General features: G+C 42.3%; 1 protein-coding gene across 7 annotated transcripts in view; it reads right to left on the bottom strand.

The window, feature by feature from the left end:
• Positions 1 to 21,371, bottom strand: part of SNX31 (sorting nexin 31) — a 68,718-nt gene that overhangs the window by 14,775 nt on the left and 32,572 nt on the right. For 6 of the 7 annotated variants that reach the window (XM_059901335.1, XM_059901334.1, XM_059901337.1 and 3 more), the window contains 5 exons: positions 18,929 to 19,019; positions 17,878 to 17,965; positions 14,570 to 14,639; positions 6,708 to 6,800; positions 2,117 to 2,320 (listed from right to left, as the gene is read on the bottom strand). In XM_059901335.1, the coding sequence (XP_059757318.1) occupies positions 2,117 to 2,320; positions 6,708 to 6,800; positions 14,570 to 14,639; positions 17,878 to 17,965; positions 18,929 to 19,019 (546 nt within the window). The remainder of the gene's footprint in view (positions 1 to 2,116; positions 2,321 to 6,707; positions 6,801 to 14,569; positions 14,640 to 17,877; positions 17,966 to 18,928; positions 19,020 to 21,371) is intronic. The other variant, XM_059901336.1, reaches the window with a different exon arrangement.

Here is a 21,371-nt window from a genome sequence, read left to right as displayed (position 1 = left end):
CTAAAAAATAATTAACTGTTTAAAACAAAAATAATTATAATATAGCATGAGGCTTATATGTGGAAATAAAGTATAGCAACAAATACCACAAAGGACAGAGGGACAAATAGAGGTACACTGTTGTAAGGTTTTTACCCTTTTTGTGAAATAGTGTAATATTTGAAAGTAGACTGTAATAAGTTAAAGATATATATTAAAATCTCTTAACCATAAATTTAAAAGGTATTAAAAAAAAACAACAGTGCAAATGAGTAGAATCATAAAATAGTCACTCAGTCAAAAGAAGGCAGGGAAAGAAGGAAAAAACTGATATATCTCAAAGAAATGGACAAATCCACAATTATAGTTGAAGATTTTAACACTCCTCACAATAACTGACAGAACAAGTAGAGAGAAATGTGTAAGGAAAGAGGCTATTTGAACACCATCAACTGCTTGACATAACTGACATTTATAGACTATTCTACCCAATAGTGGCAGTGTATATTTACATTCTTTTCAAGTGCACATTGGACATTTCAAGATAGACCAAACTTTGGGCCACAAAACAAGTTCCCATAGTTTAAAAAGCCTGAAATCATATGATATATTTTTTTCTGACCCCCAGAGGGAAAGAGTGGCACAGAAAGAAGGGTTAGGAGGCTGTGGATTTCATCCAGGCAGGAAATGTTGAGACCAAGCTGTGACGGCAGAGAGGAAGGGAGAGTTTTGAGGGATAGCAGGGTCATAGAATAGATAGGTCTCTATCAGCAATTAAATGTATAAGGTGGGGGGAGGATAAATTAGGAATTTGGGATTAACAGATACATACTACTATATGTAAAGTAAACAACAAGGACCTACTGTATAGCACAGGGAACTATATTCAATATCTTATAATAACCTATAATGGAATAGAATCTGAAAAAGAATATATATATATATATATATATATATATATATATATATATATGGAACTGTATCACTTTGCTGTACACCTGAAACATTGTAAATCAACTATACTTCAATAAAAAAAATTTTTTTTTTTAAAAACCATGTAAGGTAAGAGAAAAGCCAGAGATTATTTCAAGATTGCTGGTTTGGCAATTAAGGAGTGGTGGTAGAGGTTCCCTTTATCAAGATAGGGAACACAGGAGGAAGAACCTTAGGATGGGCATGAGAGGGAAAACATGAGTCTGGCTTGGGGAAAGGTTGAGTTTGCGGTGTCTATGAAACACTTGGTGAAGACGTCATGAATGCAGTAGGAAATACTGGACTTTTAACCAGTCGTCTGTAATTGATTTCAGGAAATATGTAGGGGAAAGATGCTAGAAATGGAACCCCAGGAAACACCAGCATTTCAGGAGTAGTCAGAGAGAGAGGCAGCCCACAAAATTAGGGGAGGAAGCAGGGGAAGTTTTGAAAAGGAAGACATGGTTGACTGTATCAAATGCCACAGACAGGCCTAGTACCAAGCCAGCTAAAAGATCCCTGTGGGTTTCATGGATTTAGCAACTGGGTCTCATGGTTGCTCTAGTAGCATTCATCCTCTACTAGTTAACCTCCATTTCCTGTGTAAAGGGGATAATCCCTCTTAGCTCACTGGGTTATTTTTAAGAACTTAATTAAATAGCAGATGTGGCATTGCCCAGCACAGCACCTGGTACAAAGTAGGCACTCAGTAAGTCTGATCAGAAGGGTTTCTCTTGGGAGGAGATGACAATGTAGATATGATGCCAGGGATCCTTAAAAGTAGCTCTGATGGGCAGCGTTCAGTTTCCAAGCATAGAGATCTTGTCGGTACTGAGTACGTATTAAGTGCTCAATAAATGGTAGCTGTTATTGCTACTCGTTGTTATTACTTTAAACACCCTTCAAGTAGTAAAGAAGCCTGAAGGTGGAAGGTGGGAAGATGGTTGTCTCTACAGAAAGGATGGGGAACTTGTACCAGATAATAGACAGGTTTTTACCACTAGGTGATGTTTACCGTGGCTTAGATGTCAGTCCACTCAAGGTACTGATTCAAATGGCAAATCTGTCTCCCCAATACCACTGTTGTCATCCAGGAACACTATGATTTTAATATCATGGGTGGAGGATTTAAATCATGGGTAAGGCAAGCTGCCAAGATACTCACAAGGAAAGTGACCTGCCAGCACTTCACTCTGTTCATCTGGAAAATGACATCCTGGGTCTGGTTATCAGGCAGGGTTATGCAGCAGCTGATCTCATTATTGCCAACAGAAAGAACGGTGCCACAGCCGGGTTCTGGGTAGTCACAGGTACAGGGATCCAGCTGCACGTATCCATAGTGCCACACCTCTTGGGATAGCTCCAAAAACTGCTCCAAAGGGGGGTGGGGGATGGAGGAAGCAAAAGACTGCTTGAAGCAGATAAAAATCTCATGTCAGAAGCTACTACCATTCTAATGCAACACGTGGAATGGAGTCACAGGAAAGCACCTTTTTCTTCTGGATGATACAAATGAAGACAATGCCCCTTGTGCTGACAATAAAGGCTGCGCACGTTCATGGTGTGTCCTGCCTCGTTGACCATTGTGTTCCTGCTCCTGTTACAGTGCTCAGACAGAGTGGAAATAAAAATATTCGATGTGTGAATGAAGAAGGAAGAAAAGAGTAGAAGGAAATCGAATGAATAGTTAGGATTCTATCTCAGCAGATTATAGCAGCAAAATAAACAAAAAGTGTATATTTAAAATGCTGTGTTTTAAAAAACTAAGCTGAGATCAGGAAAGTAGTTCATTTTTACAGGCTGTTTTATATGCTGGTGGCATTAATTGTCAGAGACAGAGTTTTTGGAAATGGCAACAAAATGAGGGCAAGAGTGAGTCTTCTCTCTAGGTAGAGTTCCATAGCCCAAAAGTGCCAAGGGAATGTTTAATGTTAGTGATGCTTAAGGTTTAGATTTTCCCTCTGCTTCTGATGTTACTCAAGAACAGACGACAGCTGCATTTCACACCTGTGGTCCTGGCATCCTGTCTTGTTAATGTCTATTGAGGACTTTTTTTTAAAAAAAAGTGATTATTAATGACTGCATTCAAATAACCTGATATCAGTTTGGTGACCTCCACCTTGTTCTTCCAGCCTTCACCATGGTCCTGCCTGATGGGGTGGGAGATGTGTGTTCAGAGAAGGTAGTTCTCACTTTACCACATGGTTAAGTCAGAAGGACCACCCAGTGACAACTTGGCTCTCTCCCAATCCTTCCCTGAAGCAAGGTGACTGACACCTCCCTTTCAAGGACTACATGAGCGCTCTCTGATAAAGGGAAACCTGCTGAGACATATGCGGTGAGGGACAGCTGACTCTTGCTACTAGATGGCAGAGGATTCCAGGCTACTGTCCCTCCCGGCCACATGTTGGACGAGCTCATTGTGCTGCAGCCCATGCATTCAGTTTAGGAGATGCGTTAAGCTGCCGGGCCTCCCTCTGGGTCAGTGGGCAACAACAGAAATGACAGGTTGTAAGTAGATGCTACCTACCTGTGTGGGTGGGGACCCGGGCTGAGCAATCTTGCCACAGAGCATTTAGAAGAGTTTCATGGCTTTTACCACAAAAGTTCTTTTTTATTATATGGTATAAATCTCTAATTTAATTAATTTAAATTAAAATAAATTTAATTTAGTTTATTCTTTGGTAACACTTAAAAAATTTGTAATAAACTCTTGGCTGCAACGCTCTAAAAGAGATGAAAGTATTTGTTTAATTAAAAGTTAAGCTCCATTTCTCAAGAAAGTTGTTGATGAATAAGTACTTTGCTCAAAATGCTGGCTGGCATTTGCCATTCAAAGGAGGTGCACTGATATTACTGACTGTGTGAAAACGAGAGGACAGAAATCTAAAAGGATTATCTATTTGAAAATTAGTTCTGTTTTTGTTTTTGGCTGTGCCGCACAGCTTGCAGGATCTTAGTTCCCCAACCAGGGATTGAACATGGGCCACGGCGGTGAAAGCATAGAGTCCTACCCCTGAACCACCAGGGAATTCCTGAAAATTAGTTCTTTTAAGAAGTACTTTAGAGGGACTTCCCTGGCGGCCCAGTGGTTAAGACTCTGTGCTCCCAGTGCAGGGGGCATGGGTTTGATCCCTGGTCTGGGAACTAAGATCCCGCATGCTGCATGGCGTGGCCTAAAAAAAAAAAAAAAAAAAAAAAAAAAAGTGCCTGAAAAAGATAATTTAACATGTGTAACTGCTGAAGGTATGGTTATGTATTTTCATTTAGATCAGGGTTTGGCAAACTTTTTTTTTAAAAATAAATTTATTTATTTATTTATTTTTGGCTGCGTGGGGTGTTCATTGCTGCGCACGGGCTTTCTCTAGTTGTGGCGAGCGGGGTCTGCTCTTCATTGTGGTGCCGGCTTCTCATTGCGGTGGCTTCTCTTATTGTGGAGCACAGGCTCTAGGCGCCCGGGCTTCAGTAGCTGTGGCACGTGGGCTCAGTAGTTGTGGCTCACGGGCTCTAGAGCTCAGGCTCAGTAGTTGTGGCGCAGGGTTTAGTTGCTCCGCGGCATGCGGGATCTTCTCCGACCAGGGCTCGAACCCATGTCCCCAGCATTGGCAGGTGGATTCATAACCACTGTGCCACCAGGGAAGCCCTGGCAAACTTTTCTGCAGAGCCACATAGTAAATATTTTCAATTGTGTGGGCATATGATCTCTATCGCAGCTACTCACCTCCTCCACTCTAGCACAAAGGCAGCCTTTGACAATACATGCATGAATGAGCGTGGCTGTGTGCCCGTGGACTTCATTTACACAAACAGTGGCCCATGGGCCATAGCCTCTCTCTGGTTTAGAACAAATGACTGCTCCTTTAGATTAATTTCACTCATTTTCAATTCCAAGTTTTCTTGTACATGTGCATAAAATTAAGCAATAGTTGTTAATGTGTTCACTCCATTAGCAGAACTTCACAAACACTTAAATAATGCTGGTTTTATAGCAGTATTCTCAGATGCTTCAAGAGAAAATCATTTGTTAACTTGAATAATGGTTCAATATTTTTTCAAATGAAAAAAAATCCCACACATACCCTGTCCCAAAGCAGTATAGATGAGTCTGACAAACAAGACATATTTTAACAAAAGAAATGACCTCTGCTTCATTGTGTTTTTTTTTATTCTTTATATTTGGCCAACCACTAAAGCACTGATTTTGAACAAAATGCAAGGAAAATTTAGAGGACTAAATTCATGCACTCAAAGTGAGCTTTTTAAAAGACCACTATCAAAATAGTATGATAAAATCAGGTAAAACATTCAACATAGAAAATAAAACTTAGGGCTTCCCTGGTGGCGCCATGGTTAAGAATCTGCCTGCCAATGCAGGGGATACGGGTTCAAGCCCTGGTCCGGAAAGATCCCACATCCCACATGCCACGGAGCAACTAAGTCCGTGTGCCGCAACTACTGAGCCTGCGCTCTAGAGCCCGCAAGCCACAACTAATGAAGCCCACAGCAGAGCCCGTGCTCTGCAACAAGAGAAGCCACCACAATGAGAAGCCTGCACACCACAAGGAAGAGCAGGTCCCACTCACCGCAACTAGAAGAAAGCCCACGCACAGCAATGAAGACCCAACACAGCCAAATAAATAAATAAATAAAACATTTTTTAAAAAAAGAAAAGAAAATTTGTTTTGTGGCAAAAATACAAATACAAATTTTGGTAGAGCCAAGCAACATGGTTAAAAACGGCATTCTTACTAAATTAAGAAGTTTATAGAGCAGAAACGTCCTTAGAACTGGTAACTGTATCCAAAGTAGTAGCAATATGCTGTCCATCAAAATAGAAGCTGTAATTATAAAAATTTACAAATACACAGAGAAACTGAACTTCAAAATTTCTGAGACAAAGCTGTGGTGGAATACTAAGGCGGGAAATACTAAATCATGGCAGTATATGCTTCTTCTCTTTTTTTGCAGCTCAGCAATAAAATTCTCATGGTAGACTTTGAAGAATTACTTTCTATATCAACCTAAGTATAAATGAGTCCTCTAAATTTGTTGGCATTTTCTTCAAAATCAGTGCTTTGGTGGTGAACACTCGTAAAGTATAAAGGATAAAAAAAAAAAAGACAACACAATGAAGCAAAGGCCATTTCTTCTGTTAAAATATGACTTGTCAGACTCGTATACACTGCTTGGAGGAATGTGAGTTGGTACCATATTTATGGAAGTTTTAAAAATGGACATTTAGAAATATATCCTAAAGAATAATAGAACATGTATTCAAAGATAGAGGATGTTGGCTGCTGTGTTCAGGGACTTTCAGCCAGGAACCATACCAGGTGTTGGGAACACACAGAGTATGTATAAATTAGACTCAGTCCTGGGCCTCATGGCGTTCGCTGCCAACGTGATTTATAGCAGCAAATCCTGGAAACGACCTGACTTCCGATAATAGGAAATTGGTTGGCTAAATGATAACATAACTATAAAATGGAATACTCTGTGTCATTAAAAATGATGTTGAAGGTCTATATTAATTAACCTGGCAAAGGACTCACAATATATTGTCTGTATTTTTTAGAATCTTTAAACAATAAGCCTTTATTAATTTTATGAAAAGAAAAATCAATGAAGGTATTCTCATTTTTAAAAAGGCCCCATTTTTAGTGCTTCATGGGTTTATAAATTACAGAAACAGCTCAATTCGTCTGTTTCTTTAACTCCTTTCCAAGAGATTTCTCTTGGTGCAATATTTCATTCACCTTAGTTTGGTTGTCTTCTTTCTGGAGAGCCTCTAATTTCTGCCTCTGCACCTCTGTGGGTTTGGCCCATTCTTTTTCAATGTCCTGTATTGCCTTAAAACAATATAAGTTGTAAAATTAGCAAAATTAACAGAAATGAATTAATCTGACAAAAACATACTTGTGTATGAAAGGCTATGAAAACAGACCCAAGTGGACACATATAAGGATTTAGCATGTTATAAAGGTTACTTTTTAAATTAGTTGGATGTGGGAAGTAATTTCTCAATGGTTTGGGGACAACTGATAGCACTTAGGAAAGAAAATAAAACTAGCTCTTTCCCCACACCACCCAATCAAATAAACACAGATAGGTTAAAGATTCGAATGTAAAAACCATAAAAGAACCAGAAGGAAATAAAAGGTATTTTTATCTGATATTGTGATAGGAAATACCTTTCTAAGATACAAAGATAAAATGTCATATAAATGAATGTATAATTACATAAAAATATAAAAACTTCTGTATATAAAACCACCAAGAACAAAACTAAGAAGCAAATGGCAAACCAGGGGAAATGACTGCATCATATGTGGCAAAGAGTTGATCTTATTTACGTAAACCAACAGTAAAAATGTAAACATCCCTAATAGGAAAATGGACAAAGGATATGTATCAGAAATTAATAAAAAGGAATTCCAAATGACAAATATAGATTGAACCTCACTAGTAGTCAAAGAATCTGTTTGCCTCTCAAATTGGCAAAGACAAAAAATATATATAATATTCAGAGCTGGCAAGGGTTTGGAGAAACAGGAAGTTTCATATAGATCTGATGCAATTTAAACTGGTAAAATTTTATGGAGGTGACTTGGCATATAAATCTAAAACCACCTATAGGCATGATAAACATAGATGTGGGAAAAATGTACTGATAAGGCTATTATTACTATTGTTTGTAATACTGAAAAATTTTCAACTATTAATAGTGGCAAACACATGTATAGTGCTTACTATGTGTCAGGCAATCTTCTAATTGCTCTAAAACAAAAGTCAATCCCACCCCCTCCCCCTCTGGTAACTACTAATTTGTTCTCGGTATCTATGCATTTGTTTTTGTTTGGTTTGGTTTGTTCATTTATTTTATCATATTATTTATTGATTATTTAATTTATATTTCAGTGAAATCATATGGCATTTGTCTTTCTCCATCTGACTTATTTCACTCAGCAAAATGTTGTATTTCACTGAGTGAAATACAACATGTCCATCCATGTTGTCACAAATGGCAGGATTTCATCTTTTTTATGGCTGTGTAGTATTCCAGCCAAGGAATGCTCAGAGCCACCAGAAGATGGAAGAGGCAAGGAACAGAAACTCCCTTAGCACCTTGAGAGGGAACATGGTCCTGCCAGCACCTTGATTTCAGACTTCTGGCCTATGGAACTGTGAGAGAATAAATTTCTATTATTTTAGCGCTCCTCCCCCCACCCCCACCCCGCATAAAGAAAAAAGTCAACCCTCACAGCCACCCTATGAAATAGGTACTATTATGAAATGCCCCAAAATAGGTGATTGAGTTTAGGTACAACCAAATAATAGGTTATGTTATCATTTAAGACTATATAGAATATTTAACAACATGAGGAAAGTCTGTGATGCATTGATAAATGAAAAAATGTCAAGTTACAAAATAAGGGCATAGTAGTAGATCCTGGTTTTTATAAAACAAAAAATATATATAAAACAAAACCCAAAAGACCTTGTATCCACACTTAGGAGTCAAGAAAATGGATGTATATATGAGCGAAATGTAGTATATGAAATAAACACATCAAAAAAGTTGAGTTTATACGTATGGTCGATTTAAGATTTGGGATGATGTTTACTTTTGTTTTTGAGCTCTTCCATATTTGCATATTTTTATAAGATGAAAACAAATTTTACAATTGAAAAACAATTAAAAGTGAATACACTGTTAGGCCCTTTTTGCTCAGCTTTGGGTAACTGCCACCAGCTAGTGTTCCCAAACTCCAACTCCCTGATGGGCTGCTCAGTTTTGTTTCCTAATCTGCACTGACAATTTAAGCAGAACAACACTGGTCTTAAAGACAGAAATCACCTGAAGACAACTTAAGCCCTCAGCAATTTCTTCTGTGCTCTTCCCTTCTTTTCCTGGCATCCAGCCTCCCTTACCCCTTTATCCCGCCTGGCCCCAGGGCAGGCTCTGAGATCAGCTTTCCATCTCATCAGCTGCATACACTTAGCCTGTGCTATGCTGCCATCATGCTTTAAAAGAGTTTTCCAGGGCTTCCCTGGTGGCGCAGTGGTTGAGAATCTGCCTGCCAATGCAGGGGACACGGGTTCGAGCCCTGGTCTGGGAAGATCCCACATGCCGCGGAGCAACTGGGCCCGTGAGCCACAACTACTGAGCCTGAGCGTCTGGAGCCTCTGCTCCGCAACAAGAGAGGCCGCGATAGTGACAGGCCCGCGCACCGCGATGAAGAGTGGCCCCCACTCGCCGCAACTGGAGAAAGCCCTCACACAGAAACGAAGACCCAACACAGCCAAAAATAAACATAATAAATAAAAGTTTAAAAAAAAAAAAGAAAAAAAAAAAAGAGTTTTCCAGTGGTCCTCAGACTGTTAACACCTCAAGGAAAGAGCCTGAATCCTTTACCTCAGTGTATCTTGTCCAATGTCTTACATACAGCAAAACTGCAAACAATTCTTCGCCAATTATCAGCACTTATTTATAGCTTAGTCTGAATGTAAGTCTATGTGTTATGTCCCTCATATCACTGAAGGACAGGTTATGCCTTATCTCCAAAAGGAGAAAGAAAAGCTGAATAAATTTTTGACTCTGCTCTTTAGGTTGGAGGAAAGGAGATGGATTTAGAGAGGAGAAGAAGAATAACTACTATTTGTGGAGAACCTGTTTTACATAAGTTTTCTCATTGACTTTTTCCAAACTGCTCTGTGGGTTAGGAACATTTACCCCCATTTTACAGATGGGTAAAATAAAGGTCCAGAGAGGTTATGACTTTCAAGACATCCCAGTAAGTAAGTGGCAAGGGTTGATTTAAAACCCAGATCTGATCACTCCACCAAGCCCTCCTCCTATTGCCCAAGACACTGAATTCTGACCACGTAGGCAGCTACACACCCCAAGGCTTTCTCCTTGTTGCCAACTATTCTCAAAACTGAACCTAGATACCACAGCAGAATGGAATCAGCATGGGTGTGAAGAAGAAAACACCTTTTTCTTTCCAGAATTCTACTTGATCTTAGAGCCCTGTAAGGACTGTTAGAACAGGGCAACGATGTCAAAGAGAAACATGGCTAAAAATACAAGGTAAACAGCAATCATGGCGGTTAGTACGTAAGTACTAACCAAAGATACATCATTCATCATTAGAAGATCTGTGAGTCTCAAACACAGAGATTTACATGTCCTACAGGAGAGGTAACATAACTGTTTTTGTTTTACTACCTTTGAAAACCTTTGCCCCTGATTATGACTTCAGAAGTCATCACTCAAATGTATTATATACAGTACCTCACTGCAGGCAATGAGAGAGTCAAGTTTAGATAAATGTCTCTACTCAGTTATATGGCTCCCCGAAGACTGGCTGATGGAGACTCACGTGGAACCTAATTTTTAAAATTGCATGAAATCACGTAAGTCAAGGTTTTCATGAGCTTCAGTCACGCATACGCTAGTGCCCTCTGCAGAGGCTTTTGTAGTGAGAAATGGAGAGTGCATGCCTTTTTAAACAAGGCATCAGCCACTTGGCTCTGGGTGTTTGAGGCTGAGCAGAGCAAGGCCAGGAATGCGGGAGCAGATTGGGCCCATACAAGGGCACTGAGTCATGGGGGTATTAGGAGACTAATGGTCAGCCCACACTCCCCTTATCGTACCATGGGCCCTGATGCAGGGCTGGGCCTGCCTGGGGGAAGGGGCACCTTTTTCTAATTTGCACAAATTGTAAATGGGCCAGTGGTGGCCCTGCTGAATGTAGGCCCAGAATTGACTGAGCCTTCAGTATTTTTTAGAAAATCCAGAAACTTATACTTTTATATGCAATCTTCCATTTTGTTTAATGTCACTCAAATTTTAAAAAAGAAGGAGGAAGGAAACACCTTGCAGGAGTCCACTTGGCTCGTGGGACATCACTGGACACGCTTGCTTTAAAAAAATTGAGAGTATTCCTTAATGGTTAATTATGATGGCACTGTTATTTATCAGAACTCCTCAGAACTTTTTCCATTAACTTTTTAAAAGGATGATTGCTTCTCACTCACATATCCTAAGCACCCAGGACACAGTCTGTGCCCTTGGCCATTCAGAGTCTAGCTAGGGAGATACTATGTGAACCAGTATTCACAATACCAGGTGCGGGCACCATAATGGAGGGCAGAACAAAATACCACAGGGGCAGGGAGGGAGAAGGCAAGTAAGGCTTCCCAAAGGAGGCAGCACTGTGGTTCCCTCCCTCCTGCTGCCCTGGGGCCCCCTTTCCATTTCTCAGTGGCTCCGCTCGAATTCAAGGAATGATAATGGCACAAGATATTATGACATCAACTACAGTTTTTTGAAGACTTTGCCAGGCAAAGAGCTAAGGTTTGAATGTCAGTCTGTTAAAGCTGGAAGAAAACTTACTTAGAGACTATCAGTTCAGTCTCGTCGCTTCACAGGGAGAAATTGTAGTTCCAGTTCCAGAAGGATGAAGTGACTGGCCCAAGGTCACCCAGAGAGAGAGAAAGCCAGTGACAGAGCAAGGGATAGAATGCATTTTTGAAACTACAATTCAGTGTGCTTTCCATGAAGCCATCTTTCCCCCAGCTATAAGAGGAGGAGACACCATCGATACCTCTCTGGTTTACAACTCCTTAATGAAGACAGGTAAATATCATATTATGATGCTAGCAGTTCCTAATTCTCACTACTCTGTATCCCTGGAAACCATGCCACAGAAACAATATTAGAATTAGGTGATGCATTCTCAATGAAGGATGTGCTGGCAAATAAACCAGACACTAATAATGTATCATAACAGTAAGAATGGCACAGAGCCTCAGTAAGCATTTAAAACGGTAAATTATGTTCCAGCTCATGTAACAGGGGTGTAAGTACACTGAACATGGGTATACATGGATCAAAGTGGGATATGAAACGAGCTCAAAACTATATCCTAGCCATAAAAAATACCATAGTGAACATTAACTATTTAATAAGTGATATTTTGATTTGCCTTCTTAGAATTTAGAAGAGTTTCGTGGAAATCATTTACTAGATGGTCTTGGTCTCTTAAAAAATCACCTAAGGAGAAATGTGTATTAAGGTTGTGAGTCCTGTGACATTCTGGCTGCTGGGGTCTGCTGTGTCTCTTCAGTTATACACCCAGATTCTCTGCCCTGTGCTGAAAAAGCCAAGGCCCCTGTGTGGAGCTGGTGGTCTAGTGGGGGAGATATACACACAAATGATGCTCTATTTTGTCAAACTGATGATTCCGTTGATTTTACAGTACAATGGTCTTGTGTGACACTAAGAAAAAACACTGCCAATTGAATTATAACACAGTGCCATGTGGCAGTCCTGTGCAGTGCATGAACTGCTCATGCCAGTCTCTCTGGCTGGTAATTGTTTTCATTTCTTCTGAGACATGTGGCAATTTCTCTCACCTTCAGCAGCACTGCTCAGCCTGTGCTAGGCAGTCCTTTTGCTTAATATTAGTATAAAATGGAGCAGTTTCCTCTCTCTGGGAACATAAAGCACTTGGTTGTTGCTTTGCGAGAAAATGTGAAACATGGAACTGTGGTCATTTCTTCAAAGATGAACATTTGCTTTTCCAGTATAAAAGGGAACCCTGCCACCCACTCTTTTCCTCTCTGTGTAAGCAATAACTCCCATTCCATGCAGAATCATACTTTATGAAGTAAGTTTAAATGACAATTAGACTCAACACATATGTCAACAACACACCTAATTCAACTAAAGGGAAAACAGTATGAACAGCTATGTATCAGTTAGCTATTGCTGCATAACAAACCACTCCAAAATGAAGACTTGCTTAAAATAATCCAATTAAAGCAATGTAATTGCTTAAAACAAAACCAGAAGTCACCTAAGGAAGTGTGTGCTTTTCCTCTTCTATGCTCTTTCGTAAACCAAAGCATCAAAATCCACCCTTTCACTTTTTTGCTACAACCAAAGTACTGCAGGAGGTTCTATCAGTGTTTCCTTGTCCCCTTGCAAAGCTCATTAAAAGTAATGTCTGACCTGACACTTCTCCCCTCTCTTCAATTCTACCTCCTTAGTTTATGAAAAGCCACAGAGTATAGCAGCTTAGAACCGCACTGCATAAAACCCACCTGCAAATGTGTTAAATCCCTTTTCTAAACCCTCCACATCTAAGCCTACTCAATCCTTTGTCAGCAAACGTTATTTTTTCTTTTTCTTAAAAATGCAGATGGTACCAACTGCCTGACAGAATTATTATGAAGCTTAAATGAAACAATGCATTTAAAACAGTTAGTACTGTGAGAGGCCCCCCAGGAGGCTTAATGCTAAGGTCATGCTGGGAATAGTTCTAGTTTCTGGAGATACAGCAGTGAACAAAACAAATTCCCAATTTCATGGAGAAGTCATTCTAGCAGGGACAGAGACAGTAAACAAAATGTTATATATAGTGAAATGGTGGAAATGCTAAGGAGAAGATAAAGCAAGTACGTCAGGATGTGGGGCTTAGTCTGAGGGAATAGAAAACCGTGGGAGGGTTTGAACAGGCCAGGAGTTCGATCCACCATTCTGCTGCTTGAGAACAAACTGAGGGATAACCTCATGGAACACCTTAAAAGAAGTTTCCAAACCTCCCTCCCAGAACTAGCAAGCCAGGCCTGGGAAAGGATCAGGCCTCCGAAGATGCTGCCTCATGAGGGTGAAGAGTGGCGGGGAGCTGGGGAAGCAGGCGGGAGCTGAGATGGGGGTAACCAGTGGGGCATCACAGAGACAGCCTCTGCTGACCATGGCTGAGCAGAGCCTTCACCACGTTAAGTAGGGAAAGGAAAGGAGGCCAAACTCTAAATTTACTTTTCTGGAGACTGAGGGGCAGGGGTAAGGCAGGACTGACTACATAATTTGCAGGGCCTAGTACGAAATGAAAATGCAGGGTCCCTTGTTAAAAAATTAAGAATTTCAAGATGTGACAGCAGAGTATTCAACAAACCTGGGGCCGTCTGAGCACGGAGGGCAGGGGCCAGTGCCGCGCCACAGGCCACTTGCCCATGAGGCTGGCCCTGGGGGCAGGTACACTACTTGTTGGTTTAGGGAAAAAGAAGATTATGCTAAAGTGAGATGTGGGGACCACGCGTGACTTTAAATTAGCAGGGATATCCTTTCCGGGCTCATGTAAATTAGCCTAGGTGATGGAGCGTCAGCTGCCAATTCGGAGAGACTGTTAGAAAGGGGTAGAATTCTTTTCCCTCTAAACTCTACTTCTTTAAAAATATTTATCTATTTATCTATTTATATTCTATTTATTTAGTTACTGTGGTTAAAATATACATAACATTTATCATTCTAACCATCTATAGATATGCAATTCAGCGGCACTAAAAACACTGACAATGTTGTGTAACCATCACCACTCTCTATACCTAAAACTTTTTCATCATCCCTAGCAAAAATTCTGTACCCATTAAACAATAACTCCTCTCCTCCTCCCAGCCCTGTGTAACCTCTATTCTACTTTCTGTTTATATGAATTTGCCTCTTCTAGGTATGGAGGTAGAATTCTGAACTGCCACAGGTGTTCTGTAATGGTTTCAAACTCAAAAGGCCTATAGTATCTGGTGTCTAATAGCTCTTGGTTCGCCTCACCTGCATGTAGATCAAATCTACAGCTGCTCTGCAGTCCATCAGCCTGGAGTCGAGGGACGGGTCCAGGTACCTGCGTGATTCAGGAGCGTTCAGTTAACTCATGACACGGCTAATGGGCACACCTGGGAGGGCATGCTCTCTGAAGTGGTGGTCCTCGACGCCTTGAACCAAGGCCCCCTCTTCTAGCAAAGCCACAAGCCTCTGCTTGCCTAGTCTTCACCTGTCCTTCCGCCTCTTCTGTTTCCTATTGTCTTTATATTGTAAGCTTACCTGGTGGGCTCTGAGAATAAAAATGCAAAAAAAAAAAAAAAAGCTTGAAGGGAATGGTGCACATCACCGTTCACACCCAGCCCCCCTCCTGGCCACCAAGTCTTCACGCCCTCTCCCCACCCGCAATTCCTGGCATAACGATCTGCCCTGTACCCACATCTATATCACTGCCCGGTACCCAGGCCACGTCATCTCTTGCCTGAGCTGCTCCCGTGACCTCCTCACCAGACTTTCTGCCTTGGATGTGTTCCCTCAGTCCCACACTCCACATTCTAACTGGAGTGGTCTTTCCCAAGTAACTTTTCAGACTCTCATAGTCCCAGGAGTTAGAGCATTTATCCTGTTTGCTCCCAAGACCCCAATGTCATTTCCGGTTCCATCTCTGACCTCTCTCCCCTCCCCCACACTCTACATTCCAACCCTGTTTTCTCTTCTCTCCCTCCACCCCGAAGACCACTCGCCTCATCAGCCTCTGTCCCGGCCTTATCCGCCTCTCCCACAAGCTTCATCCTCATGTCCCCTTCTCTGGTCTCTACTCCCCGAGTCTGTGTTAGCAACCCACCCACCCACTGTGCTTCCTCAGCACCCTGAGTTTATCCTGACTGCTGCTCTGATCAAGCTGATCTTGACACCAGGTGTGAAGACCCCTTAGATCAGGGCTGGGTCCTATTCAGACTTGCCCCTCTGGACAAAGGGACTTGCAAATAGCAGGGCCTCATGTCTGTCTAACAGCTCTAGAATTGCCAGGATGAAGTGAAGTTACAAGTACTGTGTGAGCCCAGTAGCAGGCTAAGAACCGACAGAGACCATCAGGAGAGGGTGCACCAGGGCTGGTCTATCACCAGTCTGAAGGCACAGGTGAGCAGAATCAGGGCACTCAGCAGTGGAGGGGGAGGAGACAGTGGGATCGGCATAGACCAGGAAAAAGATGAAAATGTTGCTTGAAGATCAGCTTCATTCTAGGGGCTGCTGAGGAGAAGCTGAAGTATTCCTCCCTGTATTCCACTTAGCTATTTCACCCCTTCTCCCCAGGTGCCCCGTGTGGCAGAGAATAGCAACTGTTGCACCAGAGTTGGAGAACTCCCGGACCCACCCCAGACTGGGGCCCTGCGAGGCCAGGGCAGGCACCCTCTGGTCTGGAAGGAACTATACCATCTTAGGAGAGATGCACCAGGGAATTCACAGACAGAGAAAAATCCCTAAAACTTGACTAGGTCTCACTGCGAGGCCTCACCTGCTGGGAATTCCACAGCTAGTGTTAGTCAAGCGAGCCTCCCTGCTCCAACCCAATAAGACCTCACTCTGGACAGAGGGCCAGGCACCTGCGGGATCCTTTCTCCAGGCTCTCCCCTTCCAGTGACCTCATCCTCAGCTCTAACAGCTGAAGTGGGACCTCCTTTCCTCCCAGTCCCCAGGAGCAAAGGTAATCTGCCCAGATCTGAGATACAGGCTGGTGATGGGGTAGACATTTTGTCTTGCACTTATGATCCAGAAGTTATCTATTTAATGAAGACATAGGCAAAGCCCAATTTCCAATTCAAGCTTCGAGGTGAGGGACAGAATCCTCATCTCCTCTTTGATCTCAAGTTCTCTGGAGAGTCCATGGACAAAACAGTCTAAGCCCCAGGGATTTGGGGGGTAGGGGTGGTTACTATTATCATCAATATAACAATAATAAACATGACCAAAATTTATTGAGCATATAGGATTACTCCATTTAACTCTCACTATAATCCTATGAGATAGACCCTATTATTATTATTTCCCATTTTACAGATAAAGAAACTGAGGCTTAGAGAGCTTGAATAACTTGACTAAAGTTCAGCTGAACCCTGCGATTCACATACTCAGATCCTAGGAACAACTATGCTTAGCCACCTGTTATTATGGGCAGCTTCCAGAAGAATAACTACTCTCTAAACTCTCAGACAGAACTGCATCCTTTTCCCCTTCTCAGGGCTCCATGCCACAGGTTTTGACCGTTTCTCAGAATACTTTTGAATAGCAGTATATGAACTTCTAGCCCTGCTGGGAAACTTCTTCCAAAATTCAAAGGCACAGCCTGGAGCTCTAGCAAGGCATCACAAGGTCAAGATATCTACTATTCCTCGATGTCAAAATGCCTTTCTTTGAAAACTTCTGTGTTTAGATTACAGATTAACTGGGCTGGGCGAGAGTGAGCCAAAGAAGCAATCCAATACAGCCACAGTAATAAACATTGGGAATTACAGATTAATTCCCCCATTCCCCCATTGTTATTTTGTTTGTTCTTCAGAGGACCCCTTGTTTCTGGGAGAAATAAAAGTATTTTCTGCAAAAATACTGCAGATTTTTTTCCTAGATTGTGTCCTATCAATCTAGGAAAATATGTCTGGCTCTAGTAAATAAGCATGTATTGTTGGAACCCTTTAGGAATATAAGCCAAATACGTAGAGTTCAAATTCACTGTGGGGGAATTCCCTGGGGGTCCAGTGGTTAGACTCTGCACTTTCACCGCTGGGGGGGGGGGGTGGGTTCAATCCTTGATCGGGGAACTAGGATCCCGCAAGCTGTGCAGCACGGCAAAAAACAAAAATCACTGCGAATCGGCTGAGTCTGCTCTTTGCCCTCAGGGAATACCACAGTTCAACAGATAAATCAGACTTGCTTGTAATCATCAACAAAGTCCTTCAATTAAATACAGTCAGTCATCTATTCCAAAGCAAACACACGACCTATAATTCCTCACCATTACCTGCTTCAATCCCCAGCCCCACCACCCCCAGCCTTACCTTCATGGCTGCCATCCTCATGATAATATCCCTCAAGTTTTTAACTTGAGACCAGTGAAAGTCATCCTCAACGTCCTATTCTTTAGGGCAAGTGTTCTGGTTCATTCCCTCCTTTCTCTCCTTCATTGCTTTCCTGGACCTTCCCCAAGCTCCTGAGCTCCCTGGAGCTGTCAGACTGTGAGCTGGATGTGGGAGATTCTGACAAGCTCTGATCTGCAAAGCTAAGATATTCTGAGATACCTTCTGTCACAGTAAATGCTTACTCACCACTTCCTGAGTCCAACCTGGAAGTTTTCCACTTCAGAACTGCAAAGGCTAACATAAGGGAGTTCAAAGTCCACCAATTTTTTAATGACTAGAGAAAGGGAAAAGAGTCTTATTGGTTGAAACAGCACAGATAGTTTTCATACAGTGCAGTGCTTTAAAATGATAAAATAGAGCATTACTATTGGAAGAATAATAATACTGTCTTGCATTTATATGTAATTTTTAACTTTCTGAAGTTCATTTAAAAAATAAGTAGCATGTGATCCTCATAAAAGACCAATGGCTTAAGTAGGGGACATTTTCACTGTGATACAGATGAAGAAACTGGGGTCCAGAGAGGTCCAGTGCCTTCACCAGCACACCACAGCTCCTGGTGGCCAAGCAAACTTCCACCTCCAAATCACCTCCCCACAGCTTCTGAGGACATATGTAAACTACTCGGAGACAACTGATACCATCTCACAACAAAAAAAGTTGTAATATCTAGAAATGCACTGTAGAGAAAAGCAAAAGCTATATGAAACAATGTCATTGGTCACTATCTCACTGCATGTATATTTTTTAAAGAACCTAAGAACTTATTTACATCATCCACATTTCATAGCAAATATTCCTTAACGAGGAGATATTCCTTAACAAGGTCTGATGGGATCGGCTGATGCCCTGAGTCCAGCACTCCATCCACAAGGGGGTTGTGGCGTGGCTGGAGACCAGCCCCCAGGGTGCAGGGATAAAGGTGCACCGGACAGCAGCGCTGGGACTCAGGAGGCACAAGAGGAAGTGTGGTTACTGGAGAGAACTGATGTCTTGCTCCTGACCACGCTGCCTCTCTGGAGCTGCTCACCCCCAGCTCACCTTGAACAAAGGCACAGCCCCCCCATCCCCAAATGTCCGGTTCAGGGGCCGAGAGTCGTAGTAGAGACCACACACTAGGGCGTTCCCCTGGGGGGGGTGACTGGCCCCTCAGCTGCAACCCCGCATCTCCTGGCTGAGTGCCTGCCCACACCTGCCCACCCCGTCTCAGGCTGCCTGCATTTCCTTCTTTCCTTACCAGACAGCTTGCCCTCTTTGTAAGACCGAATGAGAAATAGTCCAAAGTATCCCAGCAGCTCCTGACACAGTCCAATTTTGCGTGATACCACCTTTAACCAAAGATGGGAAAGAGGAGGGAAAAGTTAGGAGTGTCCGCCTGTAAATATCAATAAAAAGAGCTTTAAGGGGCCAATGGATATTAAGAGAAATCTTTCCCGAATCTAAAAATGGTATATATACTCATTTTAGAAAATTTGGAAATTTAAAAAAATTACAGTGAAAAAAATAAAAATCAGTCCCCCCAACAATGGACATGAACCGGCCCCAGCTGAGACTGGTTTGTCCCATCTGGGATGAGGACTCGTCTCCCAGATCGGTTTGGCCTCTATTGTCCACTGGAGGGCAGTAGCCATTCTCCAGGATCATCAGCCCTTCTGTAATACCTGCCCCTGGGGCCCACACTCCAATTTACCTTCCCTGGGGGCTGGATTACCAGATATTGGGAAAAGGGATGTTCCCCACCATTGGCTGGCATATACAAGTATACAGGCTAATGTCCGCCTATGACACTCCAGGCCTGCTTCTCTCTGATGTCTGCTGGGATGCTCAAGTCTAATTTATGTGGCTTTTGCTCAGCGAAACCTCAGATCCCGGGCACAGGCTGCCCTCATTTCATATTCCTCTTTGACCTTTACCTCAAACAGCTTTCATTTCAACACCAGTGATTTCGTTTTTACCAACTGGTCATGAGGCTGTAACCTCGAAACATTTCACATCCATTCACCCTCCCTTAGTAGGAACATTCATGCTTCCACAGACTCTTTCCCTCTTCACTCGGCCAGCCCACCCCCTCTTTAAGGCTGGGTTGCTGGGTGATTTCTTTGCATGCCTAGTCTGAATTCGCTAGATCACCTCTGCAACCCTCTGTGCAAGGGTCCACCTGTATGGCTCTGTGCGTAAGCTGACCCTTTGACCATGGCTCCAAGTTCTCAAGGTGGCAGCTGTACCAGGCTCAAAGGGGTACTTTCTTGTCAGAGGTCTATAAATTACCTTAGGAGACAGTCTGATTAGGTGGATGGTATGAGTAGATGTTCTCAGTATAGCTCTGAAAACAAAGAAGAGCCTGGGAACTTTTCACAACTTCTACTCAATGTTTATCCCCATTCTCCTTCTTTCTACCTTACCCTCTTCCCCATGCCCTTGCAAAACAAAAACAAAAACAAAACAAAGCAAAACCCTGAACCAAAACATAGGGCACCTCTGTGTGTGGGGCTGAGTATGCACCAGTGATAACAGATTACAAAGTCATCTTCTCCTAGAGTAAATATGAACCCATGCCCACTCAAATTAGATTTCTCTCTTCTCTGACTCATTCAGTGAAAACAGCAAGCTTACATGCCAAGGAAGACAGAGGAGTGGGAACGGAGACACTTTCTATAATTTATAAAGACATAAATAGAGACACCTTTCGAGGAGGAGAAAGCAGCACAAAAAGAGACACAATAGTATTTCCTTCTTAGCAAATGTTAATGATGCTTCAAAACACAAACACCACCAATAAAACATTAGCACAAATGCATAGAAAGCAAAAAAGAGATTTTAGTTTGTTGCTGGTCCTTAAAGAGCCCATCAGGATGGCTGGAGAAGCAAAGTGAGCGTGGTGACAAGTATGCTTGAGAAGATACGGACAATAATTTTTAATTACAAAATGTACGTTACATTTTTATGTCAGCTAGAGAATTTCCCAGCCCCTGGAAGAGAATTCACATCTGTGCCTGGCCAATACAGGCCTTTACCTTATACAGAAACGCCTTTACTTCATTTTACCTCCAGTGTTAATGATGTCCATGCTATGGATTTGAATTTCTCACGAGCCAATGTGATGGAAGAGGGGAAGTACATTTTTCTGAGGTTAATATACCTCATTCAACTTCTGCTATCAGTTACAAGGGGAACTGGACAAAACAAGTTGCACTGTGGAAACCTAGACTTACTGCCCTACTCAATACTTATTCAGCACTCCCTCTAACATCAATACTAATAATGATAAAGAACCGTACTCAGCACTGCTGACGGATCGTGAGCTATTGCTATAATTACTTAGACATCATTTCAAAAAATTAAATAACTTACCCAAACTCACATGTGGCAGCTCTGTAATTTGAATCTGGGACTTGTCCTAAGCCCAGCAGATAGGAGACCCCACACTCCCACCAGCAGCCAACTTCAGCTACAGTTATGTCTAGTTTGGCCAGCGAGCCCAGTGTGTATAAAACATGTCAATAATGGTGTCCTTGGGCAGGGCAGCTGCTCTCCGGTTCTGTGTAGGCCCAACCATTTCCAAATGAGCTTATATCCTACAGCTGCACCCCTGACTTACCTGCCTGGCCCCAGAGTACCTGAGTTTGTGGTCCCTACCCTCACTATTTCTGTCTTCTCCTCTTTCTATTACGTGTCTGTCT

Source organism: Balaenoptera ricei, chromosome 17, assembly GCF_028023285.1.
Source record: "Balaenoptera ricei isolate mBalRic1 chromosome 17, mBalRic1.hap2, whole genome shotgun sequence".
In the NCBI taxonomy this organism is placed as follows: domain Eukaryota; kingdom Metazoa; phylum Chordata; class Mammalia; order Artiodactyla; family Balaenopteridae; genus Balaenoptera; species Balaenoptera ricei.
The sequence above is the reverse complement of the archived record's forward strand: the minus strand, read 5'-3'. Positions and strand labels throughout refer to the sequence as shown.